The following is a 22,161-nucleotide window of genomic DNA, read 5'->3' as shown; positions in this document are numbered from 1 at the left end:
TTTTTAGCAGGGATGTGCTGATCTACGGTGCTCTGCTCCACCTCGTACCTATGACTGCAGCACAGCCATGCTAAAAAGGTCGTTTTGCACAACCTTGAGTGTACAATGGCTTTTCTACAATGGGTTACAAATGAAATAAAAACGTTATTTTTGATAAATATATTCATATGCTATTTCATCCATCAATGAAAATATAGGCCTAGTCCCAACATCTGTTTCTAGCCAAGCCATCAGTTATGTTGCCAGAGACACAATAGTGAAGTATTTCTGTTCTATATCTATGGACACAACCCAGTCATTTGTGCTAAATGTTCCGTTTCCATGCTGGCTGGCAACACTCTTATCCCTTGCTTGCTAGCTAGCCAACTACGGCTAACACAGTCGCGTCAAACTGTGCAGGAAGAACAACCCAAAATGACTCAAACCAATGGAAACTGTGTTGAAATGATAGTGGATCTACATTCATACAGTTTCTTGACTGGGTCCAGCTCGCAAAAAAATAATCGAAATGAAAGCTAGACAGTCAGGGAGCTTTGACAATTTACAAAAAAATATGGATAGAGGACACTATTTTCACACTCACTGTTCTCACCCTTTCCCTTTTGCCTCTATTTTAGTTTGAGCAGTGGAAATGTGCAGAGGCAGTGAAACGGAGACAGTCCATGTTGTCCTATGAGCAGGCAGAATGTTGTTCTGCACCGTTGTCCTGTCCTCCTGAGCTATGAGTGACCCTGCCGTAGTGTTGCACGGTAATGTCACGGTACCAAAACATCATGATACTTATGATACCAACATTTTAGAATACCTTGGCAGTGTTTCGTTTGAAACCACCAACTTTTTCAGCTCTATAAATCTAAGGAACCTGCTAGCGGCTTTCTAAAATGTTTATAAAGTCCGTTTTTAGTTCAGAAATTCTTATTGGGATTCGCGCAAGCGGGCCGTTTTAAACTAATCCCGGGTAACTAATTATTGGTTGTTCAGCCATGTTACCTTCGAGTCCCACAGTCGGGCTGAGGGAGAGAAGTTTTATACTGCAGGCCATAAAACTACTGAGCGAGGGGAACACTGGAGGAGAGAGGAAGTTGGTGGCTGAGCCTTAGACTCTGAGGAGAAGTAGGACTCAGTCATGACCAAAGTAATAACTCACCTCTTCTTCCATCAAATCACATTTTATTGGTCACATACACATGGTTAGCAGATGTTATTGTGAGTGTAGCGAAAAGCTTGTGCTTCTAATTCCGACAGTGCCGCAATGTCTAACAAGTAATTTAACAATTCCACAACAGCTACCTAATACACACAAATCTAAGTAAAGGAATAATATATACATATAAATATATGGATGAGCAATGACAGAGCGGCATAGGCAAGATACAATAGATGGTATAAAATACAGTATATACAGTGGCTTGCAAAAGTATTTACCCCCTTGGTATTTTTCCTATTTTGTTGCCTTACAACCTGGAATTAAAATGTATTTTTTGGGGGTTTGTGTCATTTGATTTACGCAACATGCCTACCACTTTGAAGATGCAAAATATTTTTTATTGTGAAACAAACATGAAATAACACAAAAAACCTGAACTTGAGCGTGCATAACTATTCACCCCCCCAAAGTCAATACTTTGTAGAGCCACCTTTTGCAGCAATTACAGCTGCAAGTCTCTTGGGGTATGTCTCTATAAGCTTGGCACATCTAGCCACTGGGATTTTTGCCCATTCTTCAAGGCAAAACTGTTCCAGCTCCAAGTTGGATGGGTTCCACTTGTGTACAGCAATCTTTAAGTCATACCATAGATTCTCAATTGGATTGAGGTCTGGGCTTTGACTAGGCCATTCCAAGACATTTAAATGTTTCCCCTTAAACCACTCGAGTTTTGCTTTAGCGGTATGCTTAGGGTCATTGTCCTGCTGGAAGGTGAACCTCCGTCCCAGTCTCAAATCTCTGGAAGATTGAAACAGGTTTCCCTCAAGAATTTCCCTGTCTTTAGTGCCATCATCATTCCTTCAATTCTGACCAGTTTCCCAGTCCCTGCCGATGGAAAAACATGGTGTTCTCAGGGTGATGAGAGGTGTTGGGTTTGCGCCAGACAGAGCGTTTTCCTTGATGGCCAAAAAGCTCAATTTTAGTCTCAACTGACCAGAGTACCTTCTTCCATATTTTTGGGGAGTCTCCCACATCCCTTTTGGCGAACACCAAACATGTTTATTTTTTTCTTTAACCAATGGCTTTTTTCTGGCCACTCTTCCATAAAGCCCAGCTCTGTGGAGTGTACGGCTTAAAGTTGTCCTATGGACAGATACTTCAGTCTCCGCTGTGGAGCTTTGCAACTCCTTCAGGGTTATCTTTGGTCTCTTTGTTGCCTCTGATTTAATGCCCTCCTTGCCAGGTCCCTGAGTTTTGGTGGGTGGCCCTTTCTTGGCAGGTTTGTTGTGGTGCAATAATCTTAAAAAATTGTAACAATTGATTTAATGGTGCTCTGTGGGATATTCAAAGTTTAAGATATTTTTTTATAACCCAACCCTCATCTGTACTTCTCCACAACTTTGTCCCTGAACTGTTTGGAGAGCTCCTTGGTTTTCATAGTGTCGCTTGCTAGGTGGTGCCCCTTGCTTAGTGGTGTTGCAGACTCTGGGGCCTTTCAGAACAGGTGTGTGTGTATATGTGTGTATACATACTGAGATCATGTGACACTTAAATAAAGTCCACCTGTGTGCAATCTAACTAATTATGTGAGTTCTGAAGGTAATTTGCTGTTTCCTGAAGTCCACGATCATCTCCTTTGTTTTGTTGATGTTGAGTGAGAGGTGTTTCCTGGCACCACACTCCCAGGGCCCTCACCTCCTCCCTATAGACTGTCTCGTCATTGTTGGTAATCAAGCCTAATGCTGTTGTGTCATCTGCAAACTTGATGATTGAGTTGGTGTGCATGACCACGTAGTCATGGATGAACAGGAAGTACCGGATGGGGCTGAGCATGCACCCTTGTGGGGCCCCAGTGTTGAGGATCAGTGAAGTGGAGATGTTGTTTCCTACCTTCACCACCTGGGGGTGGCCCATCAGGAAGTCCAGGACCCAATTGCACAGGGTGAGTTTTAGACCCAGGGCCTCAAGCTTATTGATGAGCTTGGAGGGTACTATGGTGTTGAATGCTGAGCTGTAGTCAATGAACACCATTCTTACATAGGGATTCCTCTTGTCCAGGTGGGGTCGGTGTCTGTGACGTGGCTGGTTTTCTTTTTGTAGCCTGTGATTGTCTGTAGACCCTGCCACATACGTCTCGTGTCTGAGCCATTGAATTGCAACTCCACTTTGTCTCTATACTTAGATTTCCCTTGTTTTATTACCTTGCAGCGGGAATAACTACACTGTTTGTATTCGGCCATATTCCCAGTCAACTTTCCATGGTTAAATGCGGTGGTTCGCTCTTTCAGTTTTGCGCGAATGCCGCCATCTATCCACAGTCTCTGGTTAGGGTAGGTTTTAATAGTCGCAGTGGGTACAACATCTCCTATACACTTCCTTATAAATTCACTCACCGACTCAGTGTATAAATCAATATTATTCTCTGAGGCTACCCGGAACATATCCCAGTCCGGGTGATCAAAACAATCTTGAAGTGTGGATTCCGATTGGTCAGACCAGCGGTTAATAGACCTTGTCACGGGTACATCCTGTTTGAGTTTCTGCCTATAGGAAGGGAGGAGCAAAATGGATTCATGATCAGATTTGCCAAAGGGAGAGCGGAGGAGGGCCTTGTTTACATCGCAGAAGTTAGAGTAGCAGTGATCCAGAGTTCTGCCAGCGCGAGAACTACAATCAATATGCTGATAGAATTTAGGTAGCCTTGTTCTCAAATTTACTTTGTTAAAATCCCCATCTACAATAAATGCAGCCTCAGGATATATGGTTTCCAGTTTGCATAAAGTACTTAATTGGACTTTAGAGGCGAGATATACATGGCTGTGACAATAACCGATGAGAATTCTCTTGGGAGATTATACGGTCTGCATTTGATTGTGAGGAATTCTAGGTCAGGTGAACAAAAGGACTTGAGTTCCTGTATGTTGTTACAATTACACCATGAGTCGTTCATCATGAAACACACTCCCGCCCTACTTCTTCCTGGAGAGATGTTTATTTCTGTAGGCACGACGCACAAAGGATCCCAGTGGCTGTACCGACATATCCCGGGAGTTCTGTGTTTCCGTGAAACAGAATATGTTACAATCCCTAATGTCTCTCTGGAAAGCAACCCTTGCCCTAATTTCGTCTACCTTGTTATCTAGACTGGACGTTAGCGAGTAATAAACTCTGAAGCGGTGGGTGGTGTGCGCGCCTCCGAAGTCTGACCTGAAGGCCGCTCTGTCTACCTCTTCTGCAGCGACCTTGTTTTGGGTCAGCCTCTGGAATCAGTTCAGATGCCCTGGGTGGTTCGGACAAAGGATCCGCTTCGGGAAAGTTGTATTCCTGGTCGTAGTGTTGGTAAGTTGACGTCACTCAGATATCCAATAGCCCTTCCCGGCTGTATGTACTAACACTAGTTAGTGTTACTGCGTTAATGTCTGCCCTTGAAGGGTGGAACAGGGGTGTATGTAACATGGGTGTATGTAGTGATTGGCCTTCATGCAAAATCGTAAGCCTCCTTTTTATGTAATTGTATTTAATCTGTAAAAATAATACCGACTCCAACTCCATGTGATGTCCTTCAAAAATACATTATTTTGGCCTGGCCGAGCCTGTCTTCTGCGGAATATGCTACAAATCTGGTTAAGAATAATTCTCCCCTTCACCTGTGTGCCAGGTGTGTCTATCAGTCTGTTTGCTGCCTGTCACAGGAGTTCAACTTCTGACCCTGCATTGGGCTATGCCCTCCCTCAGACTGCATACCTCTGCTATGACATCATGTGCAGTGGTGCACTAGCCCCAGCCCTAGGCGTCTAGCCTGTCTGTCTTACATGGGGCGTCCCACCACAACAGGAGCTTGCCAAGTGACCAGATTATGTAGATAAATCCACCTTGCAGCCTAGCCTATGTTTCTCTCTCTGAACTGTCCTGTTCAAGACCCTGGGTCACAGGGAAACACTCATCACCACCAAAGACAATCAGAAAAGTTAGAGGGAGAAACTAGGTCAGAGGGACAAAACAGCCTTGCCCCGCCCTCATTTGTTTGGTATGTGTGAGGCGTGCGTGTCTGTGAGTCAGTAAGTGTGAGGCTAGCTCAGAGTGTGTGACGAGGCTCTTGTGTGCCTCTCGAGGGAGATGTGATGTGAATGAAGTGTAGGATGGTGAATCACTGTGGAACAGCATGGTAATCTCTGCTTTTTCTCTGCTCTTTCTGCCTGGAGGACAGAGAGAGAGAAGCTGGCAGCAGCGTCAGTGCACTGCTGGCCTGGCTTTGCTCTTACGAAACAGAACCTCTCAAAGCTCCGGAAACAGTCACTCCTCCCGTAATTAATGCACACGAACAAGCTTCTTTTCTTTTTTACCAAACAGAGACTGCCTAGTATGTAAATGTCGTAGGAAATTACTTCTTTTTTTATGAACAGAGAGAAGAATACATTGCCTGTGTCTCCTTGTCATTGAACTGTTTCAGCCTGTTTGGAGCTCCCACTGTGAGGGCTTTACGGGAGGGGTGGTCTGGCTCTGATTAAAATACCCTTGGGGGGGGGGGGTGTTTGTCTGTGTGCTGCTCCCTTCCCCCATGTCTTAGGGGGAAGGGAGCAGATACTCCGGCAATGGCCGTCCTTTCTCACCATGACGTTTATACAGCTGGGAGATAACATTGCCTCTCCTCCGTTCCCTCTCCCGCCATCTTCCACCCCGTCTTTGTATCTAAGGCACTGCATCTCAGTGCTAGAGGCATCACTACAGACCCTGGTTCGATTCCAGGCTGTATCACAACCAGACATGATTGGGAGTCCCATAGGGCGGCGCACAATTGGCCCAGCGTCGTTAGGGTTTGGCCGGGGTAGGCCGTCATTGTAAATAAGAATTTCTTCTTTACTGACTTGCCTAGTTAAATAAATAAAATCTCATTCATCCACTTTATAAAAACATGAAGAGGGCCCCTCTGTCCCCCTTCCTCCCCTCTTGTGACACCCACCGTAGGATGTAACTAGGCCATTTTAAGGCCAGAGTTCTGCCTAATCAACATCAAATCAAGTGTTATTTGTCACGTGCTTCGTTAACAACGGGTGTAGAGCAACAGTGAAATGCTTACATGCGGGCCCTTCCCAACAATGCAGTGAGAATTGTTTTTCTTTTTATAATAGAAACATAGAAAAATAATAACACAAGTAGTGATAACTTGGCTATATTAACGGGGTACCAGTGCCGAGTCAATGTGCATGGGTACAAGGTAAATTAGGTATATATGTAGATGTAGGGATAAAGTGACTAGGCAACAGGATAGATAATAAACAGTAACAGCAGCGCATGTGATGAGTCAAAAGAGTTACTGCAAAAAGGGTCAATGCAGATATTCAGGGTAGCTATTGGTTAACTGTTTAACTATTTAGCAGTATTATGGCTTGGGGGTAGAAGCTGTTCAGGGTCCTATTGGTTCCAGACTTGGACCATAAAGCACCTTAACAGCTTCTACCCCCAAGCCATAAGACTGCTGAACAATTAATAAAATGGCCACCAGACTATTTACATTGACACCCGCCCCCACCTTTGTTTTTACACTGCTGTTTATTGACTATGCATAGTCACTTTACAAATGACCTGGACTAACCTGTACCCCCGCACATTGACTCGGTACCGGTACCCCCTGTTTATAGCCTCGTTATTGTTATGTATTTTTTTCTTTTTAACTTTAGTTTTTGTAAATATTTTGAACTGTATTGTTGGTTAAGGGCTTGTAAGTAAGCATTTCACGGTAAGGTCTACACCTTAATTTGAGTTATTTAGCGGACACTCTTATCCAGAGTGACTTACAGGAGCAATTAGGTTTAAGTGCCTTGCTCAAGGGCACATCGACAGATTTTTCACCGAGTCGCTCTTAACCGCTCGGCTACCTGCTGCCCTGTATCATCGTCGTCGGTAAACTTAATGATGGTGTTGGGGTGTGTGTGTGTGTCTTGGGTCCAGTTGCAGAGGGAGGTGTTTAATTCCAGAGTCCTTAGCTTCGTGATGAGCTTGGAGGGCTCTATGTTGAACGCGGAGCTGTAGTCAATGAACAGCATTCTCACGTAGGTGTTCCTTTTGTCCAGATGGGAAATGGCAGTGTGGAATGCAATAGCAATTGCGTCATCTGTAGAGCTGTTGGGTGGTATGCGAATTAGTTGGTCCACGGTGTCTGGGTTGATGGCGTTGTGAGCCATGACCAGCCTTTCAAATAATTTCATGGCTACAGCTGTGAGTTCTAAGGGGTGCTAGTCATTTAGACAGGTTACCTTGGCATTCTTGGGTCTGCTTGAAACATTTCACACTGGGTCAGGTAGAGGTTGAATATGCTCTGAGTATGCATCCTGGTAATCAGTCTGTCCGTGCGGCCTTGTGAATGTTAACCTGTTTAAAGTCTTACTCACATCAACTACAGAGAGCATGATCACATAGTCGTCCGGAACAGCTGGTGCTCTCATGCAGGGTTCAGTGTTGCTAGCCTCGATTCAGTGTTGTTAACCAGATGACAATCTACCCATACATAATGGTTGCATCTCAAATGGCACCCTATTCCCTTTATAGTGCACTACATTTGACCAGTAAGCAATGCACTGTATTGGGAATAGGGTGCCTTTTGGGATGCACCCCATGTACTTTACAGTCAAGTGATGCATTTCGGCCAATCGACCTATTACCAAACAGGTCATTACAAGTCTCTATTGCAAAATGTTTACCTGTCTGTTAACAACTTGCTGCCTGGCCTGCCCTCACTCTGAGGAAAGGAATAGAAAAAAGGCATAGAACATGATACTGCTTTGATTTCCTTTGAGGGGAGTTTCTGTCTTTTGGGAGATGGAGGAGAGGAGAAGAGCGAAGAGGAGAGGATATAGACACAGTTGTGGACCTGTTGACTGTTCCTGACCTTCCTGTCTTTCAGGTGTTTGCAGCGAGGCTGCAGTTGACTAACCGACTGAACAATGGCTCAGTTTCCCACGCCCTTCGGAGGTGAGTGCCACCCAACAAGATTGACGACCGTGTGTGTGTGTCACAAGCGTGCATATGTGTCAGAGTAATGTATGTGCGTGCGGCTGCGTGCCTGCGTGCAGGTGTGTGTGTGTCCTGATCTCCCTCTACACATGGGTTAGTGAGAGTTATACTGTAACTTCAGCACAAAGGAAGGGCCACTATCAAATTATTACTTCCAAGAGGTGGAAGCATGCCTGCTGGACTGCATGGGCTGCATCCTTAATGCCACCCTTTTCCCTACATTCCTCAACATCAACTCTGAACCTCAAAGCCAGTTCCACTGCATTTTAACACTGTTCCCCTTTAATCAGGGACTGATTCAGACAGACACCAGGTGGGTGCAATTAGTTATCAGGTAGAACAGAAAAGCAGCAGGCTCCGTACCTCGTAGAGTACTTAGCCTCTCACACACACACACACACACAGGCCAGGCGAGAGCTTCAACTGATCTTTCTCTCTCTCAGGAGGTCTGGACGCCTGGGTGATCTCTCTGGACGAGCGAGCCAAACATGACCAGCAGTTTGTTAGCCTGGCCCCCTCACCAGCTGGCTACATCACAGGTTAGCTTCACTCACATCAGGGGAGGGGATGGACAAACAAAGGGAAAGAGCGGTAGAGGACAGTCTTTGCAGTACATCATCATGTCAGGCAGAAGTTACTTGAAGATAGCAGAAGGTCACTTCATAAAGACTGTCTCTTATATTACACACACACACAAACAGAGTACCAGGTCGAAGGTGAAGGGTTAGTGCTTCTATATCTGCATTGCTCGCTGTTTGGGGTTTAGGATGGGTTTCTGTACAGCACTTTGACTTCGGCTGATGTAAAACTGACTTTATAAATAAATCTGATTGAATGAAGCCTGGTGGACTGAGTCTAGGGCGGGCCTTGAAGTGTTTCATTCCCTACAGCCCACACCGTAGCAAGCAACGTCATTCTCCACTTTTCTCACTTTCAGAAAGGACATTTCAGTCACTCGCACTCACTCATATTATCATCTGATATCATTGCCTTGGGTGTTTTGATTTTCAACATAACCTTGCAGAACCTCTTCACACAATTTTCGAGAAGTGTAAGTGCTTGTTTCACTCTGCTACTTCAGCAACAAGTCTCAAAATGGATGATTGTGTTCAAATTGAAATCATTTGCATGTGATTCCTGTTGAAAGAGGAACCAACTGGCCTCTTTTTCTCTCTGTGTTTGAATAGATATATCCATAATGGTGTACAACAGACTTAACACTATTATAATTATTTTCCCTTCTCATTGTCCGTAGGTGACCAGGCCAGGAATTTCTTCCTGCAGTCAGGCCTGCCCCCTCCCATCCTGGCACAGATATGGTGAATGTCTCCTCTCACTCCATCTCTCCAGTTCTTAACTCAATCTGCTGCTAATGTCAACCACTGTAGTCTCTCTCTCTTTGCCTTTCTCCTGTTTTTGTCGTTCTCCTCCCTCTCTTCCACTCCACTTTCACTCACTCTTTCTTTCTCTCTTATTTTTCTCACCCCTCTCTCGCTCTTCAATTGCTTTAATGACATGACATCCACACGGACATATTGTGAACAACAATGATAATAATCAGTATAATCTAATCAAATCTTTACTTTCTTGCTTTCCCTCTCTCAGGGCCCTGGCCGATATGAACAATGATGGGAAGATGGACATGCACGAGTTCTCCATCGCCATGAAGCTGATCAAGCTCAAGCTGCAGGGTCACCCCCTGCCCCCCTCTCTGCCCCCCTCCATGAAGCAGCCGCCCCTCACCCTGCCCCCGCCACCCACCGCACCCTTCGGTAAGGGACTAGACAAGGGCAGGGTGCATCTGAATAGTCTTGAGGCGTCCTTTCCTCCATCTGCACTGATCTGCACAGCAGGATAGATAAAAGCAGTGTGGTGGATGCAATAAAAAAAAAAAAAAGTACATATTTGCTTTGACCTGTCCACTTGTTCTTTCAGATCAATGCAAGTGATGTAGAAGAGTCTAGGAGCGTGTGCCACTAGGCTATGAGATACACCCATGTTACTGTCCCCATGGCCACCATTAACTAAATGGACTTTAGAGTGCTCAAAGCCAACTCTGCCATATCATCTGCACCATCTATGTTCATACAGTTGAAGTTGGAAGTTTACGTACACCTTAGCCAAATACATTTAAACTCAGTTTTTCACAATTCCTGACATTTAATCCTAGTAAAAATACCCTGTCTTAGGTCAGTTAGGATCACCACATTATTTTAAGAATGTGAAATGTCAGAATAATAGTAGAGAGAGTGATTTATTTCAGCTTTTATTTCTTTCATCACATTCCCAGTGGGTCAGAAGTTTATATACACTCAATTAGTATTTGGTTGCATTGCCTTTAAATTGTTTAATCAAATGTTTTGGGTAGCCTTCCACAAGCTTCCCACAAGAAGTTGGGTGAATTTTGGCCCATTCCTCCTGACAGAGCTGGTGTAACTGAGTCAGGTTTGTAGGCCTCCTTGCTCACACACACTTTTTCAGTTCTGCCCACAAATTTTCTATGGGATTGAGGTCAGGGCTTTGTGATGACCACTCCAATACCTTGACTTTGTTGTCCTTAAGCCATTTTGCCACAACTTTGGAAGTATGCTTGGCGTCATTGTCCATTTGGAAGACCCATTTGTGACCAAGCTTTAACTTCCTGTCCTGATGTCTTGAGATGTTGCTTCAATATATCCACATAATTTTCCTTTCTCATGATGCCATCTATTTTGTGAAGTGCATCAGTCCCTCCTGTCCTGCACTCCCACAAATAATGCTGCCACCCCCGTGCTTCATGGTTGGGATGGTGTTCTTTGGCTTGCAAGCCTCCCCCGTTTTGTTTTCCTCCAAACATAACAATGGTCATTATGGACAAACAGTTATATTTTTGTTTCATCAGACCAGAGGACATTTCTCCGAAAAGTATGATCTTTGTCCCCATGTGCAGTTGCAAACCGTAGTCTGGCTTTTTTATGGCGGTTTTGGAGCAGTGGCTTCTTCGTTGCTGAGCGGCCTTTCAGGTTATGTCGATATGGGTCTCGTTTTACTGTGGATATAGATGCTTTTGTACCGGTTTCCTCCAGCATCTTCACAAGGTCCTTTGCTGTTGTTCTAGGATTGATTTGCACGTTTCGCACAAAAGTACGTTCATCTCTAGGAGACAGAACACGTTTCCTTCCTGAGCGGTATGACGCCTGCGTGGTCCCATGGTGTTTATACTTGCGTACTATTGTTTGTACAGATGAACGTGGTACGTTCAGGTGTTTGGAAATTGCTCCCAAGGATGAACCAGACTTGTGGAGGTCTACAGACTTGTGGAGGTCTTGGCTGATTTCTTTTGATTTCCCCATGATGTCAAGCAAAGAGGCACTATGTTTGATGGTAGGCCTTGAAATACATCCACAGGTACACCTCCAATTGACTCAAATTATATTAATTAGCCTATCAGAAGCTTCTAAAGCCATGACATCATTTTCTGGAATTTTCCAAGCTGTTTAAAGGCACAGTCAACTTCTGACCAACTGGAATTGTGATACAGTGAAATAATCTGTCTGTAAACAATTGTTGGGAATATTACTTGTGTCATGCACAAAGTAGATGTCCTAACCGACTTGCCAAAACTATAGTTTGTTAGCAAGAAGTTTTGTGGAGTGGTTGAAAACGAATTTGAATGACTCCAACCCATGTAAACTTCTGACTTCAACTGTAGCTAAATGTTTCACTGGGGCAATTTAAAACCTTTAACTACCTATTATCTCAAAGCACAACCATGCTGTTTCTGGTATTTGAACAGGCAACGCCCTGGGTCGATATTTAGTTGCTTCCCCTGACAACCAGGGCATTTAGCTGTGCACTGCCTGTTTATGACCAGACTAATGTAGTTAATGTTCAAGTGAATCAGTCAGAACTCAGCACTTGTAGACTCCTCAGCTTTGGATGAGTGGGGAAAATAATAATTAACACAGTGTTAAAATAATAGGCTCGTCAGTAGAAAATGAACGGTGGTCTGTTGTCTTATGTTTGTCTGACATACCTTAATTCATTCTACCCTGCAGGAATGCATGGTTTAGGGGTAATGCCAGGCCTCCCAGCAGTCCCTCCATTACCCATGCCCCCTATGCCAGGGGTGGGTATGTCCCCACCTCTGGTGTCGTCGGGGCCCCCGTCTGTACCCCCCTTAGCTAACGGAGCGCCAATGACGGGCTTCTCCCACCCAGGTATGGCCCAATCAGCATCGCCGTTAGACACACCACTGAATATTGAAAGCGGAGTTCTGGTGAATGACAGTGAAGCCCTCTGGCAACGTTTCAGAGCATCCCACTTTGTTGATTTAATCCTTTCTTAACCTCCTTTTTTTATTTTATTTTGTGACCCCATCTCTCTCGGTCTCTTTCTCTCCATCTCTGTCTCAGCCACCACACTCAACAAAAGCTCTTCTTCCAACCGCTCCGGTGCCAAGATGCAGGGCCAGTCTTTTGAGACTTCTAGGTGAGTCACGGCACCCACTTGGAAGAATGGCCCCTGCTCACTGAGCCCAAACTCAAAGGGACAAATGTCGCTGTGTTTGTGCTTAGACACCGAGTCTTTTTGTTGTTGAACGCACAACAGGCTAGCTCATTAAAATGCCATCACATCACTTTGAGATGAGATCCCTCTGTTAAAAAGAGATGCACAGCCTACGCCCCACGTTGTCAGTTGGAGAAGAGCAATTCTTCTGTCCAGACCGCTTTGCTTTCTAACGTTACACAAAAATAACTTCATGTTGAGTTTAAAAGTTTATTGTACATTTTTTCCGGAAGTTAACCCTTTACACTTGTGGGAGTTGGCCTATATGGATAAAATGAAATGTTTCTTTCTTACAGAAGAAATATGAAAACCATATACATAAGCATGGTAGCAATTGAAAGGGAACCGTTTGGAGATTATGGGAAAATTATTCAACCAAAGTTGAGGACACAAACGAGACTCAGTCCAAACATTAAACTGTTGATTTTATGTGCATTTTACATCTACTGTACTTTTCGCCGCATTTGTTGGTAACAAAATGTGAAAATATTCTGGATATATTCAGTAACATGATAAGAATATTCTTGTTAAATGTGGGCTAGGTGCAACATAAGACCACGTTTAAGGATTTGAGTGAAAAGTGACTCCACGTGGTCACACACCTCTCTAAAGTGTGCACAGTTCCTAAGTTATTTCAACGCACTTTTATGACTCAAAGAAGAGTCTTCAACTATAAGGTGCATTTATTTTTTTTTTTTTTTGCTCTCCTAGTTGTGCCATTGAGGAAATAGAGCAAGTACACTTGTTTGGAACAGCCCTGCGTCCCCGCAATCAAACATTTCCTGTTGTTTACGCAATCCAAAAACAGGCCATTTATAAATTGCAATCTGGGTCAGTTGTGGGTCATTGGGAAGCTTTTTCTATTGCCAACATGACTAGCTAAGTTATAAAATAAGATCTTACAGTGTTAGGCTTTCACAAGGCAATTCAGAGAAACAGATTGTGTAATTTTGGTGGGCATAGAAAGGAGTCATGAGTGTAATTGGGTATGTGTTTTGCGGAGGGGGGGGGGGGAATTCACAGTAGACATTCTGTTTAGAACAACCCGGGTATAAAGCCATGTCATCTTGTAACTGTACATTAAACATAGTGATCATAAACGTTGACACTGTATATTACATGAATTTTATGTTATGGAAATGTGAAGCGCACATTTGGACTCACAGGTGTTTGTCTTGCTTGTATGACATCAAAGCGGTATTTCTTATAATCCTCAACATCTCATCTTTCTAAAAACATCAAGTCTTCCTAATTTCCAGCATTTCCCTCACTCAGACAAAAAAAACATTTAGCAAAAGTTGGCCAATTAGTGTTAGGGATGTGGGGTAACTTCTTATCTTGTGCGGCTCAAGTTCAGAACGTCTGTCAGTCAAAACCCATACAGTGCTGTGATGCGTAGATTCTGAGCTCTGACGTCATGTATGGCATGTTACTGTACAGCCACTGTGTTCCAATTTAAGCGCTTATCAGTGTCCAAATCTGCCATTTTCAACCCGTATCCGGGTACGAGTGTAAAGGTTTATAATGGAAATTTGTCTTCGACTTACAGGCATTTTCCAACTGGCTCCGACACAGACAGCACAGCAAAAACACAGAACATAAAACACAACAGTAACATAAAAAAACAACGAATAGATACAAGCAGATGTGAGGCATCATCAAAAAGTCTGTTTAAAAATACGCTTTTAATAAGATATTGTTCCCCCCCTCTCCATCTTAGCGCCCCTGTGCCCCCCCAGCCTCCCACTGACTGGGCTGTTCCTAGCTCGTCCCGGCTAAAGTACCGGCAGCTCTTCAACAGCCACGACAAGATGATGAGCGGCCACCTCACCGGTAAGACCTTGTCTGTCAACAATACACGCTGCGGTTTTTCCAGTCCACATCAGCGGTTTCTCAAAAGAGCTCATGGTTTTTATCCTTGTCTTTCAGGACCCCAAGCAAGAACCATCTTGATGCAGTCCAGCTTGCCCCAGACCTCGCTGGCGTCCATATGGTAAGAGATGGGAGCAGGGCCAATACTTAAGACACTTGGCCACTAATTCCTATATGTTCACACATTGCTGTTTTCTGACTACTGCTTCTCTCTGCTGACTCTGGGTAGAAGTTACTTTTAGGCACAGATCTAGGATCAGCTTAACCATCAGATGGCAAAACTAATCATATATCAGTTGTTGTTAAATCCGACCACAACTCTATCCTCCTGATTCCTGCTTACAAGCAAAAATTAAAGCAGGAAGCACCAGTGACTCGGTCTATAAAAAAGTGGTCAGATGAAGCAGATGCTAAACTACAGGACTGTTTTGCTATCACAGACTGGAACATGTTCCGGGATTCTTCCGATGACATTGAGGAATACACCACATCAGTCACTGGCTTTATCAATAAGTGCACTGAGGACGTCGTCCCCACAGTGACGTACATACCCCAACCAGAAGCCATGGATTACAGGCAACATTCGCACAGAGCTAAAGGGTAGAGCTGCCAGTTTCAAGGTGCGGGACTCTAACCCGGACGCTTACAAGAAATCCCGCTATGCCCTGCGACGAACCATCAAGCAGGCAAAGCGTCAATACAGGGCTAAGATTGAATCATACTACACCGGCTCCGACGCTCGTCGGATGTGGCAGGGCTTGCAAACTACTACAGACTACAAAGGGAAGCACAGCCACGAGCTGCCCAGTGACACGAGCCTACCAGACGAGCTAAATCACTTCTATGCTCGCTTCGAGGCAAGCAACACTGAGGCATGCATGAGAGCATCAGCTGTTCCGGACGACTGTGTGATCACGCTCTCCGTAGTCGACGTGAGTAAGATCTTTAAACAGGTCAACATACACAAGGCTGCGGGGCCAGACGTGTGCTCCGGGCATGTGCCCACCAACTGGCAGGTGTCTTCACTGACATTTTCAACATGTCCCTGATTGAGTCTGTAATACCAACATGTTTCAAGCAGACCACCATAGTCCCTGTGCCCAAGAACACAAAGGCAACCTGCCTAAATGACTACAGACCCGTAGCACTCACGTCCGTGTCCATGAAGTGCTTTGAAAGGTTGGTAATGGCTCACATCAACACCATTATCCCAGAAACCCTAGACCCACTCCAATTTGCATACCGCCCAAACAGATCCACAGATGATGCAATCTCTATTGCACTCCACACTGCCCTTTCCCACCTGGACAAAAGGAACACCTATGTGAGAATGCTATTCATTGACAACAGCTCAGCGTTCAACACCATGGTACCCTCAAAGCTCATCACTAAGCTAAGGAACCTGGGACTAAACACCTCCCTCTGCAATTGGATCCTGGACTTCCTGACGGGCCGCCCCCAGGTGGTGAGGGTAGGTAGCAACACATCTGCCACGCTGATCCTCATCACTGGAGCTCCCCAGGGGTGCCTGCCCAGTCCCCCCCTGTACTCCCTGTTCACCCACGACTGCATGGCCAGACACGACTCCAACACCATTAAGTTTGCAGACGACACAACAGTGTTAGGCCTGATCACCAACAACAACGAGATGGCATATAGGGATGCGGTCAGAGACCTGGCCGGGTGGTGCCAGAATGACAACCTACCCCTCAATGTAACCAAGACTAAGGAGATGATTGTGGACTACAGGAAAAGGAGCACCGAGCACGCACCCATTCTCATCGACAGGGCTGTAGTGGAGCAGGTTGAGAGCTTCAAGTTCCTTGGTGTCCACATCAACAACAAACTAGAATGGTCCAAACACACCAAGACAGTTGTGAAGAGGGCACGACAAAGCCTATTCCCCCTCAGGAGACTAAAAAGATTTGGCATGGGTCCTGAGATCCTCAAAAGGTTCTACAGCTGCAACATCGAGAGCATCCTGACCGGTTGCATCACTGCCTGGTACGGCAATTGCTCGGCCTCCGACCGCAAGGCACTTCAGAGGGTAGTGAGTAAGGCCCAGTACATCACTGCCATCCAGGACCTCGACACCAGGCGGTGCCAGAGGAAGGCCCTAAAAATTGTCAAAGACCCCAGCCACCCCAGTCATAGACTGTTCTCTCTACTACCGCATGGCAAGCGGTACCGGAGTGCCAAGTCTAGGACAAAAAGCCTTCTCAACAGTTTTTAACCCCAAGCCATAAGACCATTGTGTGCCCCTCCCCAACCCCTCTATTACGCTGCTGCTACTCTCTGTTTATCTTATATGCATAGTCACTTTAACCATACGTTCATGGGGGGAACAAAATGGCGCCGTAGAGAGAACACGGTGTTTCAGCGAGCTCACGCGGTATTCGTAAATTTATATTCTTTCATTAATCTCCTAGCTTGAAAAAGTGGTAGAATTGGCTAAATAAGTTACCCTACAATGAGTCTTGGCGACTATTTCTCAAAAATCTCCGACAACATGCCCAACAGAGCTACTAAGAAGTCGACCAAAACCGCCATCCATGTAGATGTGCGTGAGGAGCTAGCTAACGTTAGCGAATCTAACAACATTACAGATCCAGGCACAATGGACCTGGTGATTCAAAGGATGACGGATAACATTACTAAAGTGATCGATGTTAAGATAGGAACGGTCCTGGAAGCAATAGCAGGCCATTCAGCTGAACTACAGAGGGTTGTCAAACGTGTTGATGAGGCGGAAGGAAGAATTGCTACTGTGGAAACTTCAACTACATCCATGGACACTAAGATAAAAGCACTTGAGAAACAGGTGCGCGAAATGACGGAGCACATTGACGACTTGGATAATCGAGGACGCAGATGCAATATACGTGTTGTGGGACTCCCGGAAAATTCTGAAGGGACACGTTCAGTAAAAATTTTTGAGGAATGGATCCCTGGCTACCTACAAATGGACACTAAGGCTGGTCGGGTGAAGCTAGACAGAGCACATCGCTCTCAAGCACCGATACCTGGTCCCAATCAGCGCCCACGACCAGTGATTATAAAGTTCCACAACTTTACCGACAAGCAGCGCGTCATGGATGCGGCTAGAAACATCGGTTCTGATGGTAGTCAACGTAAAGGTCCAAAGGTCTCATTCTTCAATGATTATTCCACAGCAGTTGTACGAAGGCGCAAAGCGTTTGATGAGGTGAAGGCCCGACTCAAGAGAATGAAGATCGACTACGCACTGCTGTACCCCGCCACATTGAAGATTATGGTCAACGGATCGCCTAAAAAACTCATCTGAAGAGGCTGCTGCGTTTATTGACTCTCTCGGGTAAATAACCTTAAGCTGCACCTCTGCAGCATTGGATAACGTCTTATTTTATTTTTAATCTGATCATGAAACAGGGGTGTAAGTTCTCATGTGCTTCTGTTCAGTGACATTCGTATTGTTATTATTTTTCTTGCTAAAGTAACTGCCGCCTTAGCTCAGACTGAGATATGTGTGAACCTATATTGGTGCCCAGGCTTGGTTTTAGGTGGAATAGCCTCAATCTTCTATTGATTTTAATTTCCACATATATAAAGGATGAGGCTATTGAGTGGCAATGCGGACTTAAGAGTCTACATTGGAGAGTTGAAATCCCCTGCATGTTAGCTAGTGGGAAAACCCCCTTTTGGATCTTTTCATGTTTAATTTTTGGGTTTAGTATAGTTCGAGTTCAGGGTTCATATCGTTTGTTTACGCTCAGTGAGATAGAGGAGAGTTCAACACATGGAAAAAGGTACCACCCCATTTTTACAGTAGGATTCAGTCTGGATATTGAATGGTCAAAGCGCAATGGCAGGTAACAGATTACGTATATGTACATGGAACATTAGAGGGAGCCATAACCCCATTAAAAGGAAGAAGATACTGTCCTTTTTGAAAAAAGAAAATATTGATATTGCCCTATTACAAGAAACTCATTTGAATGATAAGGAGCATCTGAAATTACAACAAGGGGGGTATGGTCAAGTGTTTTTCTCATCATTTACATCCAGAAGTAGAGGTGTAGCAATTCTTGTGAAAAAGAACCTACCACTTAAGGTCTTGAAGTGTGTGAAAGATAAATTGGGTCGCTTTGTTATAATTAATGGTACTTTACAAGGGCAGAGCATTTCCATAATGAATATTTACTTCCCCCCTGCCCACCCCCCTGACTTCCTCACTAAGGTATTTCTAGACTTTTCAGAATTAAACTCAGACACTGCAGTGGTTGGAGGAGATTTTAACTGTTTGTTGAACCCCCTTATTGATAAGATTCCCAGTGGTATAGCCTCACTCTCTCCTCAAGCTAAGTCACTTACGGCTATTTGTGACGATCTGGGGTATGCTGATGTTTGGAGAGCTTTTCATCCCTCCAACAGAGAGTTCACTTTTTTCTCTGCACCTCATGGATGTCAGACTAGAATAGATTACTTTTTTATGCCCAGGACGTCACTGCAGTCGGTTTTATCCGCTAGGATAGGAAGCATAGTCATATCTGATCATGCGGAGGTGATCCTGGACATAAAACTCAACGGGGCATTCAATCAGTCAAGACACTGGAGGTTGAATACAACCATTCTTAAAGACCATACATTCACATCATATTTTATTACAGAGTTTAAGGCATTTTTCTCTATTAACTCTCAATCAACAGATAACCCCTCACTCCTCTGGGAAACCTGTAAGGCGTACGCCAGGGGTCTGATTATGTCATACACAGCCACTAAGAGGCGGAAAAAGCGTGAAAAGCAAAAAACACTAGAGGGTGAATTAGGAACTAAAGAGAAGGACTACATTGAAACTCCCACTCCTGCCCTATTAAAGGAAATATCAGTCATTAGATCAACGTTGGACTCCCTCCTAACACAGGACGCTGAAAAGAAAATTAGATTTGTCAAGCAAAAGCTATATGAACATGGCGATAAGCCAGGAAAGTACTTGGCGTACCTAGCTAAAAAGAGAGCTGACTCAGTCAATTGCAGCTATTACTGATTCTGATGGCAATCATTTATATGAAAATAAATTGATAAATGACTCATTTAAGAAATTCTATGCAAATCTTTATGCCTCAGAACTGCCAAATGACGCAGCCAAGTTAATGGAGAACTTATTTTCTAAGATTGAGCTCCCTACTATCTCCGAAGAACAGAGGTCTCTCCTTAATGCCCCTATTACCGAGGAAGAGATATTGTCCGCAATTAAGAATCTGCAAAATGGTAAGGCCCCAGGACCGGACGGGTTTTGTAGTGAGTTCTATAAAGAATTCCATGGCCTGATCCTTGAGCCATTGCGTGATATGTTTAACCACTCATTTTCAAATGACCAGCTCCCCCAAACGCTGCGAGAAGCCAACATATCACTTATTCTCAAAAAGGGAAAATGCCCGGAGTCTTGTTCCTCGTACAGACCAATTTCCCTTCTGAATGTGGATAGAAAATTGCTTTCTAAAATTCTAGCCACAAGATTAGAGGACTCACTGCCGCTAATTGTGAAAGGAGACCAAACTGGCTTCATTAAGGGACGTAGGTCATGTAACAATGTCAGACGGCTTCTTAATGTAATTGAAGTCTACCAACGAAGTGCTATGGATGGTCTTGTGCTCTCCCTAGATGCTGAGAAAGCATTTGATCGTGTGGAGTGGTCTTACCTATTCTTTGCTCTAAATAAATTCGGACTGGGGGACAACTTTATAAAATGGGTGAAAGTTTTATATGATGACCCTCAGGCTGCTGTCCTTACTAATGGACTACGGTCAAATAGCTTCCCTATACACAGAGGTACCAGACAGGGCTGTCCTTTGTCCCCCCTCCTATTCGCACTTATGGAACCATTGGCTGAGGCCGTCAGGGCAACGCCTGCTATACAGGGGCTGCTCATTGGCGATGTTCACCATAAAATAAGCTTGTATGCTGATGATGTCCTGATATTCATTTCTAATCCCGAGACTTCAATCACATCTCTTATTAATATTATTGAGTTATTCAGCGAATTCTCAGGCTACAAGATTAACCTAACTAAATCAGAGGCTATGCCACTTGGTAACCTTCACTCTGTACCTAATACTTCTCCCCCCTTCCCTTTTAAATGGTCTCCCTCAGGTTTTACGTATCTGGGTATATCTGTAACTCCTAAATTCCAACAAATGTACAAAGCCAATTTTGTTCCCTTGTTCGACACAATAAGACAGGATCTGGAGCGCTGGAACTCTCTTCCGATTTCATGGTTGGGTAGAATATCCCTCTTGAAAATGAACATTTTACCTAGGCTACTCTACCCAATCCAAATGATCCCAGTATTACTCTCCAATAAGGTAATAAAGGATGTAAATGGATGGCTAAGTTCCTTTATATGGAGTAAACGCAAGCCAAGACTTAAGATGGCAATATTGCAGCTGCCAAATTCTATGGGTGGCTTGGATCTGCCCAATATCAGGTTCTATCAGTGGTGTGCCCACCTATGTTATATTTCAGACTGGATCACAAACGATGACTCCTCTATTTGGTTAGACATTGAGACTTCTCTTTCAAAATACCCTTTACAGGATCTTTTGTTTTTCACAAGTTTCAAGTCTGTAAAAGATCACTGTAACAACCCCATTACACTTAACACACTCAAAGTATGGAAGTCAGTTCAACGTTTCCTGGGAAGGTCCAAACTAACCTCTGCTCTTACCCCAATTCTTAACAACCCAGATTTTGCTCCAGGATTGCTGGATGCTGGCTTTAACGTTTGGCTTAATAAGGGCATACGCAGACTAAATGACTTATTTGCGGATAAGATTTTGTCATTTGAGCAGTTGTTCGAGAAATATCAACTCCCAAAGCAGGACTTTTTCCGTTTCCTACAAGTAAGACATTATATTCTGAAGAGCACCACCTTAATTGGCAACCCTGATATGTCTGTCATTGAAAGAATGCTTTTTTTCCCACAAAGGAAAATGTCTGTAAGTCTGCTTTATGATGCTTTAAGGTCCTTTTCCGCTGTCGATACACAGAGGGTGAAACAAGTGTGGGAGAAAGAACTGTCTGTTACTATTGATGAAGAGATGTGGGAGGACATTTGAAAATATGCAAAAACAATATCTATATGTAATCGTACTAGAGCAATTCAATTAAGAATAATACACAGATTGCATATATCCCCAAATCGCAGACATGCTTTTAGCCCCTCTTCCTCTTCTCCTCAGTGTCTTAAATGTAAAACTGATACAGGCACCCTAACACATTGTTTATGGTCATGTATCAAAATACAAAGATATTGGTCTGGTGTTCTGCAAGAAATTGAAAAGATCCTAGGAGTCGATCTAGAATTGGACCCAGTCTCTCTACTGTTAGGTCTACCTAGTAGGCATGTAACTTCTGTGGGTAAGAGGAGGCTTTACAACATCCTCACCTTCGCAGCAAGGAAAAACATACTTTTACAGTGGATTAGTGATAAGGTTCCCTCTATTAAAGATTGGCATAAGATACTATTTGAATGGGTACCGCTGGAATATCTGACATGTACATTGCATTCTAAGACAGATCAGTTCTACAAAGTATGGGAACCTTAC

The 22,161-nt window shown here is 44.2% G+C and overlaps 1 protein-coding gene across 7 annotated transcripts in view; it reads left to right on the top strand.

Moving 5' to 3' along the window:
* itsn1 (intersectin 1 (SH3 domain protein)) overlaps positions 1-22,161 on the top strand; it is a 72,716-nt gene that overhangs the window by 12,977 nt on the left and 37,578 nt on the right. For 4 of the 7 annotated variants that reach the window (XM_082963379.1, XM_082963376.1, XM_082963375.1 and 1 more), the window contains exons 2-10: positions 4,291-4,486; positions 8,049-8,116; positions 8,602-8,697; positions 9,414-9,477; positions 9,764-9,930; positions 12,196-12,357; positions 12,553-12,628; positions 14,427-14,539; positions 14,636-14,699. In XM_082963379.1, coding sequence (XP_082819505.1) covers positions 8,089-8,116; positions 8,602-8,697; positions 9,414-9,477; positions 9,764-9,930; positions 12,196-12,357; positions 12,553-12,628; positions 14,427-14,539; positions 14,636-14,699 — 770 coding nt within the window. In that variant the 5' untranslated portion in view covers positions 4,291-4,486; positions 8,049-8,088. The remainder of the gene's footprint in view (positions 1-4,290; positions 4,487-8,048; positions 8,117-8,601; positions 8,698-9,413; positions 9,478-9,763; positions 9,931-12,195; positions 12,358-12,552; positions 12,629-14,426; positions 14,540-14,635; positions 14,700-22,161) is intronic. The other 3 variants (XM_082963374.1, XM_082963377.1, XM_082963378.1) reach the window with 3 other exon arrangements.

The sequence above is a fragment of the Salmo salar genome, chromosome 17, assembly GCF_965601325.2.
Source record: "Salmo salar chromosome 17, fSalSal1, whole genome shotgun sequence".
Taxonomy (NCBI): domain Eukaryota; kingdom Metazoa; phylum Chordata; class Actinopteri; order Salmoniformes; family Salmonidae; genus Salmo; species Salmo salar.
This window is presented reverse-complemented; position numbering and strand designations above follow the sequence as displayed.